The following is a 26252-nucleotide window of genomic DNA, read 5'->3' on the forward strand; positions in this document are numbered from 1 at the left end:
AATTTTGCTTAAGCTGGGTTTGTAAAAACAAAGATCCGGTGTTTCTCTCCATCCGTCTGCCCCTTCCTCTGTGCACTCAAAACCCTGACTGCTATCCCTCCTGCTACCCTTGACCTGGTTACACACCCTCTTCCCCACTGTTTGCAGGCAATGCCTGGGAACAACTGGCCTCCAAAGGCCCCGTTCACTTCCTGGGTCTGTCTCAGCTTTCTGAAGCAGGACGCATCACACGGGAAGGGGAGGCAGATCACACCGCCTAAAGAGAGACAGTTTTACGGCAATCTTACTTCTTCAAGACGGCATCATACAAACTCCATATATTCTCCAGGATCAGCTGCACAAATAAAGGTTTCTTCCCTTTAGCCTGTGAACAAGAACATGCGCCCTTAAGTTTCTGAATATGTAGCAGGCCTCACATGCTCACACACAGATGTGTTCTGTGAACAGTAGGTCTCATTCCTTCTAGAAAATGTTTGCTTAACAGGATCCAGTGGGAGATGGTCGTAAGAATGTGAACAGCCAATAATGCGCAGTCAGTAACACACCACTCGCCTTCCTCTGGGAACCAGGGACGCGACGAGACCGACTGTGGGGCGTGTCACCACAACTGCCCCATCTCTGTCATCAGAGAGACACGACACCCAGGCTGAGTGCTGGGTGTGCAGGTCCCTCCACAGACTTCTTCTAAGCAATGTTCTTAAACACGAAAACTGTTCACCTTCAAGGAAGGCGATAGTAAAAAAACAAAACAAAACAAAAAACAAACAAACAAAAAAAACGCTCTACCATTTCTATACACAAAATAATGGCACCTGGAGAAGGACACCGTCCCACACATGGCCGCCCCACCCCCGCCCAACTGTGACCATCTCCCGTTTCCAGATGGAAGAACTTTCCAGATGGAAGCCGGTGGGGCCGGTGAGCAGGGCAGCCAAGACGTACACACAGACTCGGACTCTCAACCCGGGCTCTTGGCCACCTCACTACACCGGCTCCTCCTTCAGGAGCTTTTTGAAAGGGAGGACATTCATGATTCGATGTCAAGCAAAAAACCAGCTACACTATTATGTGAACAACACACACTCAACTGAGGGATGGACGTCTCGAACCCAAAAGAATGAAAAAAATTAAAACCACAGTATTAGCTGTGTTGGCTTCTGTTCCTTTTTTTTTTTTAATGTCTTTATATTTATAAATATATTCTAAAAGGAATCTATATGCCCCTCCATGAGAATAAATTAATAAAATCTTGAATTTTACATTAAAAAAATAACAACAGCAAAACAGTGTCAAGTATCCTTTGAGGCTCTGTGCCTCCGCAGGCCGGCCTAGGTCGCCTCTCCCCACAGAAGGAAGGGCTCCGAGAGCACCCGCCGCCTCCTTCCCATCACCGGGCCTGGTGTCCCCATTCACCAAGAGAAGCCTGAGCTGAGCCCAGGAACACAGCGTGCTCGGGAAGAGCCGTCTCTCTACAGTGAAGGGGACACAAAAGCAGGATCCAAAAGACGTCTTCAGGTGCACAGGGTCTGAGAGTGCGGCTCCTCTCGGACAGAGAAAGGAAACAAACACAAAGCGTCCTTTGTTCCGTGTGCGTGTTAACTCCACGCAAGCAATCCTGGAAGTGCGCCGGTGACCGTGAGCCCGCCAAGAACTGAGCCACTTTCCCCAAAGCCAGATCACATGGGTTAAAGGTGCTGCAGTACAAGTCCGAACGGGGCAGGCCCGTGAGCGACACGCCCGAGGGACAGATGCCCCATCCCCCGACCCACCTTCACGATCTTCTTGGCCTTCATGTTGATGGAGTAATCTCCCCACAAGGTTTTCAAAAGAACTTCCTTTTTGATGCCGATTTTTTGACTGTAGATTTTGGCAAAGTGCTCAACTCTGAAAGAAAAGCAAGTGTCGGTGTTATGAGTAACAGCAGAGAGCGGGGGGTTTCAGTGTCGCACACCGTGCAGAGCACTCTGAGTGCACCACAGACGCCGTCACTTCAACTGTCCGACGGGCTGGTGCTCGTGACCTCCCCGCGAACAGAAGAGGCTACGTGCACTGAGATATCGCATAGGGAGTACGCGAGGCTGGACTCACACCCAAGGAGTCCGGGTCCGGAGCCCATGCTCTTATCAATAGCTCTGTGTCCGTACCGATTAGGATTCACACTAGTGCTCCCTCTCTTAACTCTGCCCATGTGCAAAACGAAGCACAAGGAAAAAAGGCTGATGGGATCTGAAGCGGCCATCTGAAGCGGCCTTCTGCAGCTCTGCCAGCAACAAACTTCATCCCAGCCCATCACCGCTACAGGCGCCTGGTGCTCCCGAAGGGAAGGCTCCAGAGCCAGCACCTGCCAGAAAAGGGCTTGTTAGCCTCCTGGGTTCAACAGGAAACAGAGGCACACTTACTTAGCTCTCCTCAGCCCTCAGAGCAGCCAGTCAGCTCCAGTCTGCTCTACTGCAAACGCCAGCCACAGGACAGTAGTCCCGACACATCGGGGCGCCACGGGGAGCATATGCACCATCTGGATCAAAGACCTGGGAAAAACCCCTTTCCGGCAGGGAACAGCATGATGCAAGTACGGTGTGAGTCCAACTCTCCAAGTGCCAGCATCTGGGAAGATGCCTGCCCTTTTGTCCACTGCGCAGACTCCAAAAGTAACATACTCGGACCGGTTGGTACCCTATCGGTCGGCAAGCGTGCTCTGGCCAGGATCCAGGGTTCACTACAACCCCGTCCAACGAGCTGATGCTCTCTTGTGGTAACAAAGCCCAGTGGGAGCAAGAGGAAGCCAGAGGAGGGCAAGTTCACGGCAGGCAGCAAGAGGAGGCAGCACGGAGAGTGCTGGAGGTAGGGTCCCGCGTCCCCTCTCACTGCAGATGGAGGGAGAGAAGACACCCAACCAGGAACCAAAATCCAAAGTCTGCAGTTACAGGCCACGGGCATTCCGGGCCCGGCCTCGAGGGGCCATGACCTCAAAGGGACTCGCTATGATCGGCCGCACTTCCCGTTTGACCCCACAGTGACTTGTTCAGGTGGGGTTTGTGTTTTGTTTTGTTTTGTTTTAATTTTCCCAAATACTAGTTTCTATTATTCTTTTGTTTATATTCATTATACATAAAATTTTATATGCTTTCTACATACACCGCATATGATTACCTTATAACTGTTACATTTTTGAAGGAGGGATCCCTTCTCTGCACCAAGTCCCAGTTCAGTCCACAGACCAACAGCCTCTGCCTCAGGGGCTGAAAGGAGCATGACCGGTCTCCCTCCCCCTCCGGGTGAAGCACGCCCAGAGCAAGGCCCAGAAGCTCCCCTCCGGACGCAGGTCAGCACGCCGCATCTCCCTGCGGCTCCTGCTTCTAACCCCCGGTTCTGCCAGGCACGGTGCCAACCTCCGTGCAGAGGGGCAGATCCATTCCAGGACCTATGCGAGGGGGACAACAGAGGGCAAGCAGTGTGGCTGGAGGTCCTGGGCACGTTCTCCGGCCCAACCTTCCCCAAGAGCCCCCACCTTTACCTGGATGCCTGCGAAGGCCTCAGCGAATACAGAGGACCCGCTGGTGGACATATGGGCAAGTTGGGTCTATTCTTACGTGGCTAAAACTGAAGGGAATGACCGAGTGATTAGCACACCAAACTTCCAATATTTTAGTGTTTTGTATTATTTGAAATTGCATTTTTTTTTTGCCTGACATAGGACCAATTTTTGTATATTCTTCACTGACACATTCTGACTTTACTTATTACACTACCCAGATGGTTTGTGTTTCTACTTGACGTATCAACAGTCTGCGATATAAAATCTCCAAACCATACAGATTTCCACTTATACTTCCATTTTTGCCTCATGCACTTCGTTACGATCAGAGGTACTGATGCAGAGGTAATCTCTGTCCGTTATCCATTAAAAAGGATCCTTATACCACAATATATTTCTATAAATTCTGCCTTGTTCGTCAATACTGCCAAACTGCCTTCCTTTTGGCTCATATCTGATTGACATACTGAGCCAAAGCTTTGGTATTTACCCCTTGGCTATGATGCTTTCTGTTTATCTATTTTAGGTAGCAAACCTTTGGAGTTTTTTTGGTGGTGGTGGTTTGTTTTTATAATGGAATTTCCACCTTTTAAAAAGCTGTCTCCTCCATGGGGTACTTCGTGCAGTCAGTGCCCTAACTGTTCTGGTCAGGGGGATTTCTACTATGATTTCTGCTCATGCGTCCAGGATGTCTTTAATATGCTGATTTGTGGTACCCAGACTTTTGTGTTTTCTTAGCCTTGTACAACGCTGTGTCAGATACATGTCCTGTTTTTAATTTCAAAAGTGGTGGGTTTCCACAAACTCAAACCTCCATCAGAATCATAAATGATAGCACAGTAAGGCACCTGTCAATCTGCTCAGCCCACGGGCCTCAAATCCTTTCCAGTCCACCACTCATTTACAAATACAGGCACAGAAATCTTCCAAAATCCTGGTTTTTATCCTTTCCATTCTTTTTCTACCCACAGTTGTCATAAAACTTGGTTAACATCAACCCTTCCCCCACTACTGCTTCATGCTCTTTGTCATTAGTTGTAATTTTAAAACTATGACAATTTCTCCACTTTTAGATTCTGTCTTAATTTACTTCCTCCATAGAGTACCTTTAAATGGGATTCTCAGGAGGACCCGCTGACCTATGGACCCATCCATCCTGGCCTATCTTCCTGAACCACAACAGAGCCAAGGGGAGGCTATAGGGTGTCCTTGTGCGTGCAAGCCGCCCTGTGGGCCAACGTTAATGGCAGGATCTGAGAACGCTGGTGTACAAAAACCAAGGAAACTGCTCTAGGGAGGACTCCTGTCCCTGTTTTATGGGGTTAGGAACTCAGCTGCACTTATCTAAAACCTGAGCTGGACTCTGACCTAGCCAAGTCAGCAGATTCTCCCAGATTCACATCTGCAACAGGACAGACTGAGGCCATACCCAAAGGGTCAGCCTCGAGTCACACTCCTTCCTCCTGTCCCCCGGCATGAGAGTTTAAACCATCCTCCAAATTCTGAAATGTGCTCCTTTCCCACCTTTGGGACACAAGAAGTCACCCCTTTCCCTGGTCACTCACCCATCAGAGGGAGGCTGACAGGAAAGCATCTCCAGTGCTTTCTTCCCCACCCCTAGCCCCCCATAAATGAGCACGCCAGCCAGTCCCCACCACCAGCCCCCCATAAATGAGCACACCCGCCAGTCCCCACCACCAGCCCCCCATAAATGAGCACACCCGCCAGTCCCCACCACCAGCCCCCCATAAATGAGCATGCCCGCCAGTCCCCACCACCAGCCCCCATAAATGAGCACGCCCGCCAGTCCCCACCCCTAGGCCCCCGCAAATGAGCATGCCCGCCAGTCAGCAACAGGCACTGACGAACTCTAAATGCAGCCTTGCCTAAGGCAGGGGATTTGCTTGCTGACTGAAAGCACATCAAAGCGTCCAGAGTCGGGAGGACCCGAAGCCATCCGTGCAAGCCTCTGTTCATCCCTTCTCTTTCCACGATAAACGGACACCAAGTTCTGAGATTCAGACTCAAATCTGCCTGAAACATTCCATGATTTATAGAAATCATTCCAAGCAAAAGACGAGTACCCCCCCCACCAGCAAAATGCTGACAGATGAGGAAACTAACGGGCCTGACCCGGTTATAGGACGGAATGAATCACTGTACTCTGTAGCTTGAAGACATTCTCAGAAATCATCTCAGCCCAATGTTCTTAGTGTTCAGGGGAGGACACTGAGGCCCCAAATGGTGACCATGACAAGTCATCAGCCAGCAGGTGAAGGGCACACTCTCTGCAGGTCGGTACTTTCTGTTTTCATTGTACGTTCGCTCTCTGACTTCCGCTGGGGCCTTCACGGGCACCAAGAGGACTACGGTCTCTACAACTGATGACACACTGACAAAGAAAAACCATGGTATTGTAATTTATTATCCTGTCAAGGCAAAATCTGTTTGGTCAAAAGGGAGTGAAGATCAAGTTCCTGTAAAAGGAGGACAGAACAGCCACGACTGGCTGGGCTCCTCCCAGGCCACACTCTCTGCTCAATTTCTGATCCCTTCTTCCTTCCCATTTGCAAATTTTATTTCAAAATGTTTCATCAACAGGCTCCGTTTTCCCCTGGTGCAGTGTGTCTGGTTCTGTTACGCGGCTACAGACGCAGGATGCAGGCCACGGCTGAAGTCCATCTCACTGTCGTCCCACAACTGTTCATCCAAGCTCAAGACATTCTTCGAGAAGTAATAATTCTTTAATTGTATGTGGGTTTTCTGATTCCACAAGTTAGTAATCGTTGTGGTTCAGGAAGGTAATCAAATGCCCACCACCCGGAAAGCACTGACGTCACCAGTCCTCGGCCCGCACGTGCACATCCGGAAGGAACAGGGGTCTCAGCCTCCCAGAGCACAGAGCTCGCTGAAGCCCCCCAGGCAGAAAGCACACACTTCGGCGCCGAGCGGACTAACATTCGTGTCGGCTCCTCTACCTCGTGGCTGAGTAACATTAAACATGCACCGAATGTCTCCGAGCCTTGCATAAGACATGAGAGTACCTCTTCGAAAGGATGGTCCTGAGAACTCAATGAGATAATCTCAGCAAACTAGCCTAACGTCCAGCATGGGCACAACTGAATAAAGGTGGCCTCTTTCCACACTGCTCGTGCGGACAATGAAGCTGACAGAGTGTATCTGCTCACACACACACACCAACAGCCTCCGGAGTGTGCAGGAACCTGCCAGGACGCTCCGGCTGCCTCTGTGGGGGATGAACTGAAAACCCAAGCAGCACGGAGGGCGACTTCTCATGGTCTCTTGTGGACACATTTTGTACATTTTGATTTTTAGATTTATTCAAAGAATAAAGTTCTAAACAAAGCATTTTTACATAAAACCTACAAAAAGAGGATGCCTGGGTGGCTCAGTTGGTTGGGCGGCTGCCTTCAGCTCAGGGCATGATCCCAGTGTTCTGGGATCGAGTCCCACATCGGGCTCCTTGCTCAGCGGGGAGCCTGCTTCTCCCTCTGCCTCTGCCTGCCTCTCTGTCTGCCTGTGCTTGCTCTCTCTCTCTCTCTAACAAATAAATAAATAAAATCTTTAAAAAAAAAAAACCTACAAAAAGATGCAAGACTGATTCAATATTCAAAAATCAATCAATGTAATCCACTATATTAACAAGTTAAAGAAGAAAAATCATATGATCGTATTAACTGATGCAGGAAAAGCATTTGACAAAATTTGACACCCATTCATAAAAAGGACTCTGGGGAAAAACAAAATACAGGGAACTTCCTCAAATTGATAAAGAACATTTACAAATAACATACAGCTGACCTTATACCGAATGGTGAAAGACTCAGTGCTTTCCCCCTAAGATCAGAACAAGGCCAGAATGTCCACTCTCCCTGCTCTTATTCAAACAGTCCCGGAAGCTCCTGGCAGAGCAGTAAGGCAAGAAGAGGAAAGAAAGTGGCAAAGTGAAAGAGGGAAGAAAGCAGCCCCTGGCGGTGGGTGACGTGACTGCCTCGTACAGAACCCCAAGGAGCCTACCAAGAACTCGATAAGTGAGTTTAGCAAGGTCACAGTGTACAAGATGGACATACAAAAACCCGTTAACTGTATTTCCAAAAAGTAGGAATGAGTATGGGAGCACCAAAACTAAAAATATAATACCATGTCTAATTGATCAGAAACAATGAAAAATTAGGTGCAAATCCAATACAATGTGTACGGTACTTTATGGTGAAAACTACAAAATGCTAATGAAAGAAATCAAAGAAAATCTGAAAAAAACTGAGAAACACAGTGTTTATGGATTAGAGGGTACAACGTAGTCAAGATGTCAAAATCGTCAAAGTCCTTATACAGGAAACAAACTTATTCTGTACCAGCGTGTGGGAAACTACACTTACCACGGTGGTCACGTCACAGTCTATACAAATATGGAATCGTTCTGCGGTACACTTAAAACTAATTCAATATTCTGTGCCATTCATCCCTCAATGAAAAAAGATAGAGAAAACGAAAGAAAATGAGGCGAGGTCACGAAGAGATGTCTCACCCAAGGACACACAGGACAAATGGGCCCAGGGAGCGAGGTTCCACAGCCCCAGCAGTCAGGAAAATGCAATTAAGACCACAATAAGGTAACAATACACACCTGTTGGGATGGCTAAAAGAAAGGGACGCCACCAAACAGCGGTGACGATGTGGACGGACCAGATCACCCCCACGTGGTGGGTGGGGGTGTAAAACAGCACCCCCTCTGGAAAACCGACGCACTAACCCTACAACTGCCACATGACCCAGCAAACGTGGTCCCAAGCGTTCATCCCCGGGACAAGAGAACCTACATTCATGGAAAAACGTATACGTGAATGTTTGTGGCAGTCTCGCTCAGGACAGCCCCAAACAGGGAAAACCCAGATGGGGCTCTGCGCACGAACAGTGAATCTGTGGCACAGCCACCCCAGGGCACACTGCTCAGCCACAGAAAGGAACCACAGCCGATTCACCCAACAACTGGGTTCCCTCTCCAGAGAGGGAAAACAAGCCAATCCAGAAAAGATTGCATAATGTTTGATTCTGCTTTCCTAAATAACATTGTCAAGACAACAAATTATGCAACAGGAGGACCCCCGTGGCTCCAGGGGGCGGGAGGGAAGCAGGTGGACATATTAGGGAAGGGTCTTCGCTGGGACGGACGCCATCAACGTCAATACTCCGGCCGTGACGTCGTGCTCCAGCTCTGCAAGATGGTAGCCCTGGGGGGACCCTGGGTAAAGGGGACAAGAGAACGCTGTTCCTTCTCACAACCCTGTAGCACTCAATCATCATCTCAACAACCGCAAGTTTCATTAAAGAAATCAATTGTATCGACGGCCACGAGGAGATCCAAGGAGATCGGAGCAGACTTACCCAAAGCCCCACCCGTCTATTGCGCTCGTAAACGCCACATTGCCCTGATCCGGAGAGAAGTACAGGTGAGAGTCGTCCGTGTCCTCCAAGCCAGCACTCCAGTCGTACACTTGCTCTCCTGGGTCAGAACTGGGATTCACTTGGGATTCAGTCTCTCTCTCTGCTCTTTCTTCTAGGACTTTAGAAGTGAAGAGAGTTCCCGTGAGCGCATTGATCTAGGAGAGAGGGTGAGATGGCAGAACGTCACTAGAGGCTGGAGACATGGGAGACGCGCTGTCTGGGATCACCAGTCAGTCTGGGCTCCACGGATGGAGCTGGCGTTCACGACGACAATGAACGGACACGTTTTCAACCCATTCCTTCCATACCCAGCAAGACTATACTGTAGGGCTTCTGTGAGGTCATTTTGTGACCTGAGGAGTGGCATCCGCAATACTGGGAACTCACGACCCCATGACCCTAGTTCACAGCCTGAGCCCTAGTTCACAATTCCCTCGCCCGTTCTCATAGCCGGACTTGTCACCACTCTCCTCAGGCCCCTCTCCTGCCTGCCGGTCCTCAACTATTTCCCTCCCAAGTAAGTGGCCTTATTTCCTACCAGAGAGAAATGGAACCTATTATTCAGAAATCCTGCAAGCTCCCAGACTCCAATCGATCAGCCCGTGTCTGCCTGCAGACACCGCGGGCCCCTCTTCTTCTGCCTCCCTGGGGCCCCTCCCCGTCTGGCTCTACAGGGAACTAGACCCATTGATCCAGGCTTTCTCGCTGCTCTACTTTCCTCCTTCCCTCCCTTCAGCAAAGAACCACTGTCAATGGGTCTCACTGTCAACTTGGTCTTAAAGAAAGTCCAAACCTTCACACGTGGCACATGACGTCCCCCATAATCGACGCCCTATATGTTCCCTCCCACCCCCGCCTCCTGCTTCTGCTTCCCACGATCTCGTTCCTCAGCGACAGCAAGTCCCACGCGGCTCTCTGAACGAACACCCTACAATGCTTTTTCTGGCGTTTACTTTGTATATCTTATTCCTTCTCTCCTAAATGCCCTGGCCATAACTCCCGACCTTTTTCCATCTCAAGGCTTCTGTCCCATGACTCTTCCCAAGTCTCCTCCCTCTGGACCCGGTCAGGGTGAGGCAGTCCACATCCATGTCTCCAACCACACCCACAGCCTCTCGCTGCTCTCCAAAGATCTCTTTCAAGGTCTCCCCACCACACTGCGACATCTCTGAAGACAGGGATCTGACCTGTTGGTACCTTCACAGTCCCCAGCACACAGTGGACATCCCAAAATTCATTCACTCGACATACAGCTATGTAAATGTCTGCTGGAAAACCAAAGAAATGGTTGGGCAAACTGTCCTCTGAAGGCACACGATCCAAAACCAGGAAGCCTCTAAATTCTGCTCCCCTTTAGGGCGAACGACAAGCTTTTTAATAAGAAAGCGTCAAAACCTATTGCCCAAGCTTTGAACTCGAGGGTGCTTCCGGGAACGGAGGGGGCTCCCGAGGGGAGACCTGTCCCAGCACACGGCAATCGTGGGTTCTACAGATGCGAGGCTCTGTGCCGACTTACCAGCTTCCTCACAACTCTTCTTGGAGCCCAATTTCTAAAGCCCCGAAGTAAAGGCAGAAATACCTGCTCTAAGATGTTCTTGAGGTGCGCGTAGGCCTCCTGTGGGGTGAACTTCAGCTCCACTATCAAGCGGTCTATCTTGTTGATCACCAGCACCGGACGGATGTTTTCCAGCCAGGCCTGGCGCAGAACGGCTTGTGTCTGGGGGAAACAAAGGCAAAGGTAAAACGCACGGTCGGAAATACTTAAAGCACATGAGAAAACCCTGAGTCATGACCCCTCATTTCCATTCTCTTGTACCACAACAGGTGCCCCCCAAACACTCACGAGGTCTGCGTCACAGAAGGAAAGTAATGGACAAGAAACGCCCTTGACGGAACTGACGAGTCATTTGAGAAGGATAAATAAGCCCGTGCAGAGTTTACTGAACAAGCAGAAGACAAACAGTCGGTGGCCGCCAGCACACAGGCCGGAGAACCAGAACATCCCCCAGAAGGCCCCGCGTGCACCTTGCTGACCGCACTCCCCGCCAGCATTCCCCTCCAGCTGCTCTTCTGGAGTCAGACATACCAACGGTGTTATCTTGTCAGGACAGACACTAAGGCCGTGATTCTCGTGCTGGGGGACCCGCGCCCTCGGGGGAAACCGGACGGGACGGGACAGGACAGTTAGGGCACAACTTCTTGGAATTATCAAATTTCCTCCATTTGAGTAATTTAAAGCTTTTATCATTCTTTTTTAAAAACATTATAACAAATAAGGGTATGTTAAGAAGTGGGATACAAGGGTGACAACATTTTTTGAGAGAAAACATGAGGCCTCCACACAAGTCCTTGTAAGAACCGAGCCTGGAAAGCCATGCCGCGGTCCACACCCGGCACATCACCCTGGTGAACTTTTCCACCTTTGGTGCAAAGGAGAAACACAAGCACGAGGGCACAGAGGAGAGAGATACAGAAGGGGTGGGGGCCAGGAGTGGGTGTGTAGGTGGACAGAGGCATCTGTGTAGCCTGAGAAGCCAACACAAGAGAGAGTTTCCCACTGCGGAGAACTGGCTCAGTGTCTTGCCATCAAGAACCTCTCCCAGTTCAGAATCCTCCTCAAATTCGGCATCTCTCAACTCTGGCCCAGACCTTCTCTGCAAGGGGCCATCACAGATGCTTCCAAGTACTTAAAGTCACCCGTGCTACGATCCCTTCCAGGTGTGGGTGACGTAATGCCATCACAGACCAGAACGTGATCGAATGAAATTTAAGACCGACTTTTGGACGGAACGTGGCCCGGAGCCATCAGCGGCCAGTCCCTCCCGTCTTCCCCACCTTCTCTATCTGATCAGGTACATAGTTCCGTGGGACGACCTCCTACCTGCGGACAGACCCCCTCCACGGCATCAACCACGATGATGCAGCCGTCACAGATGCGCACGGCCGTGGACACTTCTGAGGAAAAGTCCACGTGTCCTGGAGAGTCTATCAAATTAATCAGGTACTCCTCGTTACCTAGAGTGGAATTTGAAAACACGCGTTTTCAGTTGTGCAGGTACTCGAGATCCCCCACAGGCGTCCTAGAACGAAGAAGGAGCTAAGAAATGGCTGAATAAAGGTAAAGCAGCCACAAAGCGCACTCAACAGCTGTCATTCCAACCGAGGAATTCCCGCCGATGGAACCCTTGATCCCAAGGAGCATCTGTCGAAAATGCTGAACGACTTAACTGTTCTCCAAGTTCCCTCTCCCCAAGAGCCAACTGTGAGCCGGCACTGCGCCAAACACGCTTGTGTGCCAGTCACACCTTCCTGAGCCCTTACAGTAGCCCGACGAGAGGACATAAATGTTACTATTTCACTCTACAGATTCCAGGTTGAGACTCAAAGAGACCAATGCCAGAGCATAAAAGCTGTTCACGGGGGCCAAAATAGGAAATGCCAAATTAAAAAGACACACAGCATTTGGCCCCTAGGTCCCCACAAGCTCTCGGACAGCAGGCTGTGAGCCTGAGATGTAGACCCAATTCTCCAAACATGAAAGGGGGAGTCACTCTGCGCCAAGCCGTGGGCTATGTGCTCGCACACAAATTTACCTCCTTCTATGCTCTTGACAAATGAGTATTGAGCCTTTAGTAGGATGGTAACTCCAGCGGTGTTGTCCCAAGCACATCTCATCAAACCCTGAAGTCAGTCCCGCATCCCATTAACTCCTAGGTCAGTCCCACAAGAGCCAACAATAAGCCGCCCTCAGTCACAAACGCTTCCGCTGGAACATGAGGAAGGAAGCCATGCAGGATAGTAACTCATTAGATGTCTACGCTCATTCCCCATTCATTAAACCCGATATGGTTTTTTAAAAAAATATTTATTTATTTATTTATTTGAGAGAGAAGAAAGAGCACGAGCAGGGTGAGGGGCAGAGGGAGAGGGAGAAGCAGGCTCCCCACTGAGCAGGGAGCCCAATATGGGACTCAATCCCAGAACCCCGGGATCATGACCTGAGCTAAAGGTGGACGCTTCACCGTGAGCCACCCAGACGCCCCACAGTTCTCTTTTAAAGGCAAAGCGATCACTGAAGGCTCAGACTCCCCCCCCACACACTTTACTTCTGCTCGCCCTCCTAACTCTGTGTTTTTCTACTTCCCTGTGCTCCAGAGCTCCTCCAGGACCCAACCACTAGATAGTACATGTTGCAGGCCACTGAGAGGATCTGCCCCAGTGCCATCTGCACCAGCTGATGACTTGCCTTGTGCCCTAGGTGACAGTGACACTGAGAAAAGACCACAGCAACCACAGCCAGAGGTCACATCTGTGCGCTCTGTACCTGGCACTGTGCCAAGCATTCTGCAGACCCTGGGTTTTGTTCACCAGGAGCCTTCTTCTGTGGTTACTAGTACCATTAGCACAATTTCAGAGCAGAAAAACTGGGGCAAACAAAAGTTTCTCGAGGACCTCTAAACCGTAACCCAACTCCGAAGTAAACCGCCTGAGACCAAACCATTCAAAATGGTAGAGAAGTTCAAACCCATCTAACTCCAAAAACATACCTTTAACCACGCCACTCAAGATGGTATCAAGTTCATCTCACATGTCAAGAGGCCACTGGGAGTGAATTCCTAAACATGAGGTTAAGGATTCCAAAGTGCACTGGGGCCCAGCGGCAGAGAACGCCACCAGTGAGCGGCGGGCTGCTGCTTACACACCAACGGCCTCCCCACAACCTGTCCCCGGTCTTCTCATGCACGTTGCGTTATAAGGAATCATGGCTCTGCCGGGCCCACCGGGGAAGGCTCCAACCAGAGAGGACTGTGGACATCTCCAGGAAAAAACAAAGACATCAAAGACCCAGTGCTCTGGGATGGTAGCCCCTGGGCCTCAGTAGAGCCCTTTACTGCCAGGGCTCACAGTGCCCTTTCGAATAAGCCCACTGCTCTCTACCAAATAAGCCAAAGGAAAACGAGCAGCACGAGCAGGGCCCAAGGTCCCACTAGCTCCTGTCACGTAAAATAAAGAAGCCGTGAGATTCCTAAAATCTCTCCACATTTTCCCAGCCTAACCCTTCACTTCATAGAGAAACATGCCCCCGAGGGAAGAGATATACGCAAGGTCACACCAGGAGGAGCCGGATTCCTCTAGACTTTGCAGCTGGGGAAACACCACTTGCTCCCTCATGGGGATGACGTCCAGATGCCAGTGCAGGAGAACTGTAAGCGCTCTCCCACCCTGCCTGACAACAGCGGGGCCTGAGACAGAACTTCCAGAGCCTGTGTCTGCTGTCAGGCCCTCTACAGAACGTAAGAAGCACCTTGAAATTCATTCAAGGACAGCAAGTTCAGATCTCAAAGACAACAGAAAGCTAGTGACACACCAAGTGTTTTCACCTACAAATGGGCAAAGTGAAAAGTAAGACTGCGTGATTGAAAACTTTTGGGAAATGCAGTGGAGGGGGGCTCAGGGTGAGGAAGAGGTGCACGACACACGTATGTTCTAAAGGCTCGGAGAAGGTCTGTAATAAAGAAGCCTGGCTGACTTCCCAAATGGACCTGATGGAGGGAAGGGGTTCAGGCGGCAGTCACTCACACAGCTGGTAAGCACAGAGCTCAGCACACAGCCAGTCTCTGGCTTTCACTGGTTTTATCTTCCCTCTTTCCATGTAACTTCAAACTAAATTTCAAAGGTAGGGGAAAGAAGTCCAATATCCAGCAGAGGGGAAAAAAAAAGGCCCATAAACCCAACTCTTCTGCCGTCCTCACCACACCATGCCTTTTTAAGATGTGTTTCCCTGAATGCCATCTACCACTGTGTGCGTAAGGATCAAACACACACACACACACACACAAATATTTTTTTTTTTTTAAGATTTTATTTATTTGACAGAGAGAAATCACAAGTAGGCAGAGAGGCAGGCAGAGAGGAGGAAGCAGGCTCCCTGCTGAGCAGAAAGCCCGATGTGGGGCTCAAACCCAGGACCTGGGATCATGACCTGAGCCAAAGGCAGCGGCTTAACCCACTGAGCCACCCAGGCGCCCCCCCACACAAATATTTTAAAAAACAAACAAACAAGCGTGGCGTTTATCACATTAGATATCACTACTCCTGCCACGGGAAACTATAATTTCGAGGCATGCGAAATGGCCTTTCTGATTTGCCACAAGGTCTAAGGTCCTTATGGGATTGACACCTGCTAAGGCATTAAGCCATCCTTCCCCGACATTCCAAAACACAGCTCTTCATTTCAGGGACTGATCTAATCAGCAGAGCACCAATCCAATTTTATTTTCCCACATTCCACACGACTGGGGAAAAGAGGAAGTTGGGAGCCCTGAAGTTAACTGAGGCAGGGATCCTCCAGTGTCTGCTCCCAGAGTTAGGGGAAAAGCATCCCTCCCTGGCCCATGAGTCCTCCAGGATTAGGATGCCCCAGCAACTGTGTCATGGAAGGTGCACACCTGTCACCAGTGCCTGCTGAAGGTCTCCTCTGTGAAGAGGAAAACTTCACGTGAGGTCAAGTTCAGTTTCCGAACACGGGAGATGCTGGCTAGCGTGCATACACGGAAAGCCGACGGGAGACAACGTGCCTTCAAACAGAGAGCTGTCCCCCCAGTCCCGGACGAAGACCTGCACCTCATGCGAGGGTCTCTTCTGCTTTGGCGCGCTAGGAGAGCGCCGCACTGCACGATCACAGTGTCAGGAACACGGACAAAACCCGAGCCACATGAGAACGTGTTCCCCAGCACGGTACTTACAGAACACACGACATTTACGGACACAAGTTAGGCCCCAATTATGTGGCAACCGCAGGAGTTTCCACAGGAAGTTTCCACAGGAAATGCTACTACCATCTCTTTCTGTTTTAAGCTAGTATATAAGATTATTGTAAATCCACAGATGTGGCTCATTATTTCACAGAACTGGACGACACTTGCCGACACAGTAAGTGGTCTTGGCGGGAGAGCTGAGTGGGTCTCGTGAGTAGGTGTTACAAGAAGAAGCAGTGGGTGGTTGATCTGATGGTATAAGTGTCAGAAATGAGGTGGTTCAGGGAGGAGCGAGACCATGACCTATAGACAAGCATGAATGGCGAACAAACGACGTTTCCTGCTGCATGGCCCCATCCCCAAGTCCTCTCCAGACCCTCCACCGACATGAAACAAAGACCATACATGGGCCACCTCTGACTATGGTCATCCTCACTGGCTGGTGGTTTTTCTCCCCAGGCCCATCCACGCTGGCCACTCCCCGAACTCGCCATCACTAGGAACCTCACCACCTTTGAAATCCTGTTGCGTGGGTAGGGAATCTAGCAATTACACGTCTACACTGTCTTGACCTTTCTACTTACTGGCACTTTTGCCTATAAGGATATAATAAGAAGCAGAATAAAGAAGCCTTGTGTAAAAAAATAAAAAAGGTTGACGTTCATTTCTTGGAACCTACGTCAGGGTTCCAAACCTTGGCAACCTGCTCAGAATCTGTGTTCTGGAGAGAAAGTCAGAGACCAAGGGCTATCTTTTACTCAATTTCATACAGCCCGTACGCGTCATCACTGTAAGGCGCAGGTCCGACTGCCAGAGCCACTGGAAGAGTGACAGCAGCACGTCCCCGACCAAGACGGGGCAGGGGCACGTGCAGCTAGAAGGACGAATGAGCATCTGTTCTCAGGGTGAGACAGACTGCAGGGAGCATCCTTGAATGCTGATGGCCAAGTGTCAGTGAAGATACAGGAGAGAAGGAGCCATGTCCAGGGCACACGTCTTCCACACTGACAGGAGACAAGCAGAGATCTAAAACCAGCCGGTAGGGAGATGTCTGCTGGGATCGCAAGGGAGGGGCAGGGAGGTGAGCTGGGTCAGAAGGAGTGTTAAATGACCTGCCGGAGAGAACACCAGATCCAGCAGAGGGAAGTCTGCCAGCACCCGGAGGACCAGCCCAGGAGAGGAAGGAGGAACCGGAGCGCTAGCTCTGCCCAGGGTTATAGTTTTGCTCGAGGAAAGACGAGAGAAGGCAAAGAAACTGAGGCTCCTGGAGGGACCGTTAGGGAGGTGACCGGTCTGGGCTGTCAGAGGTGGGCACTGAATGCAGGACACGGACGGGGCTGGAGAACTTGATGAAGTCGAAGAATGGGAACTTCACCCCACAGGTGAGGAAGCAGGAGGATGGAGACTGTGGGGAAGGGAGTTCTCCAGCCTGCAATACCAAGTTGGGTGGTTCCAGGCAAGGCTAACACGCAGAAAGGAGTGTGACAGCGAGCGGGCCAAGTGATCTACACACGGCCGCCGCACGCCCTCAGAGGGCTCGTTGGCAGGAGTGGTAAAAGCTACCTGGGCAGATTTGGGTAAAAAGGAAAATGACAAAGCCAGGTGCCAACGTCACTAAAGAGCTTGCACCGTCCTCAGAAGCTGACAAGGACAAGAAAGAGAACAGTTAGACCATATGTATCTCAAAAGAGAGGAGGGTTTTAAAACAAGGCTGGAAGAATGAAGCTTTGAATTAGAACCAGGGAATGAAGAGAATGGCAACCCCGTATCTCAACCCGGCGACGGAGAGAGCAAGGAAGAATGCGTCCAGGGAGGGCAGTATCCTGGGAAAACTGCCAGGCTGGTGACGGAGAGGACATCAACAGAAAGACGCGGAGGATACAGAGAAGCTTGTTTCTTTTGGAACATGTACAGAGTAGGTTTTGGGAAGGAAGGGAACAGCAGGAGGTTGAGGGAGGGTGTGAACATCACAGACACACATAGGGAAGAGGTGGCTGAAGAGGTTCCCATCTTGGGCGGCGACCAAGGACAGCAGGGATGTGGGCAATGCAGCCGCCAGATGTCTGTACGCAGCCCCAGCAATCCCTCGTGGACAAGACAGAGGCACAGGTCAAGAGCCATCAGCCATGGTCTGGACTGACTGACCTCCAAGAGACTACTGGTCCAAGTGAACAGCTGGAAACAGAATCATCTGGTTCCCAGGACCACTGCCAACATGCCAAGTCCTCTGTCCATGGGAACGTTTCTGAAAGTCCCTGAACCTACTCTGGATGTGTATAAAATGAGGGTAGCATCCATCTCACGGGGTTGTTGTGAGGACTGCCCACGAAATCACGTGCATGAGGCCTCGGCTTAGAATCAAACCATCACGCACCTGTGTTCTTACACCCAGCACCAACGGAATGCTTCGCAAAGAAAAGCATTATCTTAAGAGGAAACAGTCTGACCTTCAGTCAAACAAGGAACAGATGATGGAACCCCTCCCTCCTAGCCTCAGTCCCACAAACAGGACAGCAACTGGGACCGTGGGTCGCCGCTCACAGTTCCAGAAGGAAAGGGAAGCTACAGTGTCTCAGGAAGAAGACTTTCCTGCGCACGCTGGCCTGGCCTGAGCGTGGGTGGCAGGACTCCATCTCCCATTGGCCCCGTCTCTGCAGATTAAGACCCAGGAGCCTGCACAGAAGCTGTCCTTGGCCTCCAAGCTCCACGCGGCTCCTCGTGGATAAATGCTGACTGTCTCACCAAACCAAGCCGGGAGTGGGCCTGTGAGCCTCACGTTATAAACTGAAAGCCTGTAAGTTAGAACCCGTGGCAATTTCTTCCATGGGGGGTTTCATGAACTTGTAAAGAAGCTGCCAATCGCTTAAAACCTGGAAGATTTTACCAAAAGGTCGATGCCAACTTCTCTTGAAGAAAGCAGATTCCCACAGAGCATCAGTCAGCGGAGCTGAACGGTGTCTGCCTCCAACTGCGGGCTTGGGGAGAGGGTACTTCAGGGCTGGGTACAATTAATTTACTCTCTAGCCTGTCTACTCAGGTGGAGGTGTCAACACCAACACCACGTCGAGAACTAGTAACATACGACTTAATAATCACATTTGACTGGGGCTGTGAGAAGTAGTTAATGATCTGGGGAAAAATTAAGTTAGACGCTTCCCTCTGATTGTGTACACGGCCGCACACACACAAAATGGTGGTTGGATTAGATACAGAAACTGAAAACATAATGTAGAAAAACTATGGGTGACTTTTATTTCATTTTTATGTTTTCCTGTAGGTTCTATAATACACTGAGTTTTCTATAATAGATAGAAATTTGCAAATGCATTTAGAATTCTTAAAAAGATGAGTTAGAATGCACACTTCGTTTCAGAATTTCTTGCCATAGTAATACGTATTTGCAGGCACAAAGAAGGGCTACACAGCGGAAGAGCAGAGATCTGCCTTGAGACTATTCGAAGAACACGCCATGAGTTTCAAGTTACGTGACCCATTTAAAGACATTTCTCTCATCTTTATCTGAATTCTGGGCTAACGGATTCAAAGGAATTACATTCCCTTAGGATTTTTTTTTTTTTATACAATGTACTATGTACAGTATTTCCTAACTCTTGAAATAGCTAGATAAGTAGATGGTATCCTTGTGGGAAGGACAAAGAGAGCTAAGAGACAAAGAAATAACAAGGTTTAAATAATGCAGGTCCAACATTTGTAGCAAATTTTGGTCACAGAGGTAAACATGAGCGGCTCCATGTTCTCAAGGAAGAACCAGGTCCCTGGAAAATGCTAAGTAGCACCTTCTACAATATACCTGGGGTTTCCTCACCATTTGTCTAAGATCCCTGGGTTTTGTAAGCATGCTTACTTTAAACTAGAAAAATACCCTCTCTTTCAATCCAAATAAGGATTTGAAAAAATTTTTGATAGCCAGTTAAATCAAGAGTCAGAACCAGAACAGACTTAATTAACATTTAATGCAGAGATTCCTAACGAAGAGGTGATTTGGCAGGGGTGGGAAGGGGAAGACACAGGGAAGTAAAAACCATGTGTGGAGTTTCTTCAACCAACAGGTTCGCCTTCTCCAGGAAGAGGTCCCCTTGGGATCAACCCACCTTCACAGCAGGGATACCCTCTTGCAGAGAATGAGCACCGAGATATAGGTAAGAATGTTCTTATCTCAGAGGCATCCTGACAGCATGTGCCTTGCTCAGCACCTCCAACTTCTACTCCCATTTTGCAGGTGGGAAAAGAAGGCTCTGCACCAATGGTCAGGTGTGGCAGCTGCCTACGTCCAAGCCCCTCTAGGCGGCCACGTTCACAGACACAGCTGATATGCTGTGACTCCACTGCAGGCACCACCCACCAGACTAGCAGGTGACCATCCAAGCCAAGGGTGGCCAATCCGTAGGCACAACCTCTGCCAGGGCCCGGCATTAACTAAGCTGCGCCACGTCCTGAGAACGTGTGGCCAGAAACACAAGGCAAAGCAGCAGTAAGCAATGGAAATACGGTGAAAAAAAAGAGACAGGAGTTGAGATGCGAGATCAGGGCAAAGTTAGTTTATGAAGATGGGGACACTAAGAGTAGGAAAAAGCTACGAAATAAAGACAGACTTACAGAGTAATGGAGACAAAGACAGAGAACGAGACCCAGGGATAAAAGTGCAGTTCCAGAGAGAAGAACATTAACTTATTCTGGTGGTTTCTAGGGCCATCTTGGATCCAGAGTCAACATCTGGCTCCAATTTCTATGCGCTGCCACTCAATGATGCTCCTGCTTTCCTGGTTTTCATGAACACTGTCTCCAACACTGTAGTTCACAGAGGCTATCAATAAGCCATCCCAAGCCAGCACAAGCGAGCTGAAGTCTTGGTTCTGTGCAGTCAAGAAAGCATATCTAGGGGCGCCTGGCTGGTTCAGTGAGTTACACCTCTGCCTGTGGCCCAGGTCATGATCTTAGGGTCCTGGGATCGAGCCCCGCATCAGGCTCTCTGCTCCGGAGGGAGCCTGCTTCCTCCCCACCCCCGGCTGCCTGCCTCTCTGCCTACTTGTGATCTCTGTCAAATAAATAAGTAATATCTTATAAAAAAAAAAGGGTGGGGGTGCCTGGGTGGCTCAGCGGGTTAAAGCCTCTGCCTCCAGCTCAGGTCATGATCTCAGGGTCCTAGGATCAAGCCCCACATTGGGCTCTCTGCTCGGCAGGGAGCCTGTTTCCTCCTCCCTCTCTCTCTGCCTGCTTGCCTCTCTACTTGTGATCTCTGTCAAATAAATAAATAAATAAATAAGTGAATGAATGAATGAATGAATAAATAAATAAGAAAGCATTATCTACAACATTCTGAGAACAAGGTGCCCAAGGTCAGAGGTCAACAAAGCAGAGGTGAGACCATTCCACTCCCAGGGTCTTACAGCCATCCTCCTACAACACTATGCCAGAAAGACAAGTGAACTGGAATGGGCGTTACGTGATATAACATAAACCTTAATAAAACGGTTAAAAAGGGGTTGGCAAAACTGCACACAAAAGTCAGAGGCAACAACGAAAACTGACAACTAGAGGAATTGTCACAGAAAAACAGACTGATGGCATGAGCGTGGAGAGGAAGGCTACGAACCTCTCCACGTCTGTAAGAAGTAAGGGGAGACCTAAGTAAGCGAAGCACTGACCCACGCCGCACAAGGGGGACACGGCCCTTAAAACGTGCACGGTAGTTTTAAAAAGATAAGGCATTACTTTAAACATTAAACATTAGGAAGAGCTTCAAAACTGGTTTAGTACAAAAATATTTGGCAGATGGACGTCAAAGAGAAGAGAGTTGTGCCTCTTGCACAAGGTTCCCTGGTGCTGGTGCCAGAGAGAGGGCACCGTAAAAGATGAACCACAGATCAGTCACTTAGGGAAATGAGATACATCTTTATTATTTCCCTCTAATTATAAAAATACACACTTTGTGTAAAATTTCCAAGGAGTACAAAAATAAATATTTTAGAAAATATAAGTTTCACACAACTCAGCCCCTGGAGATGACTGGCGTTGAGGTTTTAGTGTGTACCCTTCCAGACATCTACCTACACACGTAATATTTTATTACCAAACACACTCTTATCATACAAGTATTTACTCTGAGACTTGCTTTTAGTCTCGACATATTTTTCCTGTTTTATCACATACAGATCAAACAGGTGTTTGACAGCCGCATGCTTTTCACGGGAAGGATGCATCGGCATACTTGACCATTTTCCAAAAACAGACATAAAGGTTGCTAGCATTTTTCTGAACTAATACAAACTTTTTGGTGAACATCACTGACTATATGCCTCACAGGCTTGTAAGACTATTTCTGTCGCATAAATTCCGTGAAATTACCGTGAAAATGGCATCCTGATTTGGGCACAGGAAGCTGTAACGTTCATGGCAACCCAATCAGGTCAGATTCTAAATCCAACCCTGAGGCCACAGGACAGAATAAGGATCCCGCCAGGAAATGGAACACTACGGCTGAGCCAGCAAAGTCCTGAGACTCTCCACCATCCTTGGGAAGAAATCCAGTCGCCTGGGTGGGTGGGAGCAGGTGGGAACTGCCCGTTCTTCGCCCTTGAGCCCGTCAGAGGTCCCCATCTGCATCCCAGTCTGGGCAGCCTGTCTCTGACAACAGGTCATCTGGAGGCCAGAATGAAATGTGTGGAATATAAAGCAAAGAAACTGAGGCACACAATTAACTCCGAAAGAGAAAGAAGGACACTGACGATACAGAACGATTTTTTCTTTAAAACACAATTTACCTGTCGCGTAGTGCAGGGAAATGGCGCTGGATTTCATAGTGATCCCTCGAACCTGCTCGTCTTCTCGGCTGTCCATGTACCTTAACTGTGGAAACACGACATACGCATCCTTACTTCCCAGTGAATCAGAACCTTAACACTAAAATGGACCGAGTTGGACTTTTGATTTAAACACACCATTTTTACACTAAAAGTTCTCCGTATGTTTTACAAATGGGAAAGCGCCGGAGAACTCTCTGATGTGTCCCAGTACCGCACCCCCCACCCCCGAGTGCGGCTCATTCACAGCCGGGCAGGAAAGAGCAGGTACTCCGCGAACAAGTCCCAGAAGACGGGACTTGCGGGGGTTCCTTCTGCACATCCAGACCAGAGCTGGTCCTTCCTGACTCCTAGGTCGCTTGACAAAGTCCCGGCAAAGACGAAACAGAACGTCTCTAGAAGCATGAGGAGCCTTCACTCCTTTCCCCATATCAGCAGGTTTTAAACATGTTTTTAGAAAAAGAGTGATATACTGGAAGGTATTTCTGACATGACCACTTAGCCGATGGCTTTCATCAGTGTAAAGCCACAAACGAGGGCCCGCACCTCACTCTCGGGGCACCGCAGCACGTGGACACCGACGCGGCTTGACCTATGGAGCCACCGCTCCCCTCTGCGCGCCCGCGGCCCTGCGCACCTACTGACCTCCTCCCTCTGCAGGCTGCTGTCCCTTGCCCTGCCTCACTTCTCACCATTATGTCTTTGAAAAAATTTCATCTTTACATGGACTCACTTCTCTCGTTCAAACGCTCTGGGAGTAACTTACTGATATGGGCCGGCCGCGCTGACTCATCCCACATCAACCCCTTCATCCGCTGAGACTCATCCCACATCAACCCCTTCATCCGCTGACAGCCGTCCACGCCCGAACTAAGCCAAACTCCTGGAAGCTCCAGTGACCTCCGGCCAAACCCAGTCACCCTTTCTGCTCTTCCGTCTTCCTGACATCAGTGTGGCCCCAGACCGGCACCGCTACGGAGCCTTGTGTGCGGGTGTGCATACACACACACACACACGTGAGATCCTTCCAGAAGTCTGCAATCACCTAGCTCCCTTCCTAGCTCTCCAGAGATGGTCTGCTGGCTCCCCCTTCACCTCTCGGACCTCTGAGGCCTCCCTCCAAAGTCTCGGTCCCTGCTCATTCTTCTCCACGTGTTTTTAAGCACTGAGTTGAGAGAAAACACGTGTACAGCAAAAACAGTACCAATACAGTGAACACCCGTGTGTGGGCCATCCTGTTTAAGAAAGAAAACAAAGATTTACATTACTTTTCACATCCCCCTGTGCTCCTGGCTCACAGGTAACTACTACCCTAAATTTTACCCTGTTCATTCAGTTGCTTTCTTTATAATTTTTAAAAATGTGTGACTCGCCAAGCAACGTGTCATTAAGAGTTGCAGGTTTTAGTCCTCGGACGAACAGAATCGTACCCTACATACACACACACACCATACACGTATACGGTACCGTCACTTTGTCTCTGCTCAGTATCCCGTCCCTGAGATTCGTCCATACTGACGGATGGAGTCCTCGTTCTTCCACTTCCATTACTGCAGGATTCCACCACACAAAGCCCTGGGATGGGTGGACGGATTCTAGTTTTTTAAACTACCACTAAGCTGTCATTAACAGTTGGACATCTGTCTCTTCTGGGTGGATGTCCACCAAGAAGTGGAACTTCTGAGTTATTAAGTGCACACATCTTCGACGCTTCTAGCTGTTTCCACGTTGTTTTCCGAAGAACCGCCCCACACTCCGAGGAGAGGGTTGGAGCCTCTCCCGCTCTGCCACCTCGACAGCACTGGCAATGGGCAGCCTGTTTTTTAAATCACATGGATGACAGTATTTTTCTAATTTACATCTCTCCAATTATCAGTGGGGTTTTATTGTGAGTTTCCTGTTCAAGATGTTTCTCCGTCTTTTTAAGGGGCTGCACTACAGATCTGTTCTGTTTTGGATAAGTTATTTATAGTCTTTGATTATTAGACCTTGGTCAATTATGTGTTGTTAGTTTCCCCCAGGGTACCAGGCCTGTCTTTTCACTTTCTTTATGGGGTCTCCCTGAAAAATAGATGGTTCTTAGTTTTAATGTAGTTGAGTTGTTCAAATGGTATCACATAATGGTATGTACTTCTTTGTCTTATAGAAGAAATCTTCTCTTAAGGTCATAAAAGTATTGCCCTGTATTACTTTCTACAAGTTTTATAATTTTGCCTCTCACATATAAGTATTTTAAATTACAAGCTACTGATTTTTGTTTGCAGTATTAGGCAGATGTCCAATTTTATGTACTTTCCACACAGATAACCAACCGTCCAAGGACAACATGGGGAGAGGCTCGTCTTTTCCCCACAGATCAGAAATGCCAGCTCTGCGATAAGTCAGGACCCGTTTCCAGACCTACTATTCTGGACCATTGGTCAATTTTACCCCTCAGCCAACTGCAAACCACGAGCTATTGCTATAATGACTTACTTCCTAGTAAGTCCTGCTCTCCAGTAAGATGCACTGCACACCCTACTCTTCTTCAGACATGTCTTTACAGACAAGTCATTACTGGCCCTTCGTTCTCAAGTATTTTAGAACCAGCATGGCACACTTAAATTTTATAAAACTTGAAATTTTTACACTGAAAAGAAATTTAAAAGATAAATTTAAAATAAAAATAAAAAGTAAGAGAAATAGAAGCTTGAAGAACCAGAAGAATGTTGGGAAAAGACTGTCTCTTGAAGATATGGCTACATGTTATTCTCACTCAAACAAAATAAAATACCTGTTTAAAAAATAAAATAAAATAAAAAATAAAAATAAAAACAAGAACTGCTTGTAAGTCAACATTAAAAAAAAACCTCATTTTAAAAATACTGAGCCCAACAATCTGCGAGCATGGTCTAGCTAGCTCTCCGTCCATTCACGTTTTCCCCAATACCTCACAGGTCCGTTTTTTATGCTGTGTAAGTGCTGTATTTCCTGCGTGCTGCTCCTGTACACTCTTTTCAATGACTTTTGTATCGTGAAGGCTCCTAAATTCTTATTAATATCCGAGCAATTTATCTGTATACTCTTCTGAGTTTTCTACAAAGTTATATCACCCCTTCTAAAACTTTTTTTTTTTTTTTGCGTTACTGTCGCCGCGGACTCTCCAGGGCAGCAGAGAGCAGAAGCTGTACACAATGAGCAGAAGGGAGAAACAGCTGCTCTTGCCTTATTCCTGAACAGAAATGCAAAAATGTCAACTCTGCATCATCAAGGATACAGAATGATTTTTTTTTCTATAGTTTTTCTGTAGTTTCTATATTTTTTTTTCCTTAAAGATCTTATTTATTTATTTGACAGAGATCACAAGCAGGCAGAGAGGCAGGCAGAGAGAGAGAGGAGGAAGCAGGCTCCCCGCTGAGCAGAGAGCCCGATGTGGGGCTCGATCCCGGGACCCCGAGATCATGACCTGAGCCGAAGGCAGAGGTGCCATCCAGGCGCCCCAGAATGATTTTTTTCTAAGTACTCCATATCACACTGCAGAAATTCCCTTCTATGCCTACTTTGCTGAGAGATTTTATCAAAAAGGATATTAAATTCTATCACGTTTTCTGCATCTCCTGAATCATTTTCCTACCTTTCACCTGTTAACATGCTGAAATGTGTTAAAGCAATCTCAAACTCTTCATGATAAAC

At 48.8% G+C, this 26252-nt stretch overlaps 1 protein-coding gene across 2 annotated transcripts in view; it reads right to left on the minus strand.

Moving 5' to 3' along the window:
* Window positions 1–26252, minus strand: part of EFL1 (elongation factor like GTPase 1) — a 123310-nt gene that overhangs the window by 91404 nt on the left and 5654 nt on the right. For both annotated transcript variants that reach the window (XM_047736110.1, XM_047736111.1), the window contains exons 4-9: window positions 22542–22626; window positions 11883–12016; window positions 10581–10718; window positions 8942–9156; window positions 1770–1884; window positions 288–364 (exon numbers count right to left, since the gene is read on the minus strand). In XM_047736110.1, coding sequence (XP_047592066.1) covers window positions 288–364; window positions 1770–1884; window positions 8942–9156; window positions 10581–10718; window positions 11883–12016; window positions 22542–22626 — 764 coding nt within the window. The remainder of the gene's footprint in view (window positions 1–287; window positions 365–1769; window positions 1885–8941; window positions 9157–10580; window positions 10719–11882; window positions 12017–22541; window positions 22627–26252) is intronic.

Source organism: Lutra lutra, chromosome 7 (assembly GCF_902655055.1).
Source record: "Lutra lutra chromosome 7, mLutLut1.2, whole genome shotgun sequence".
NCBI classification, from domain to species: Eukaryota; Metazoa; Chordata; class Mammalia; order Carnivora; family Mustelidae; genus Lutra; species Lutra lutra.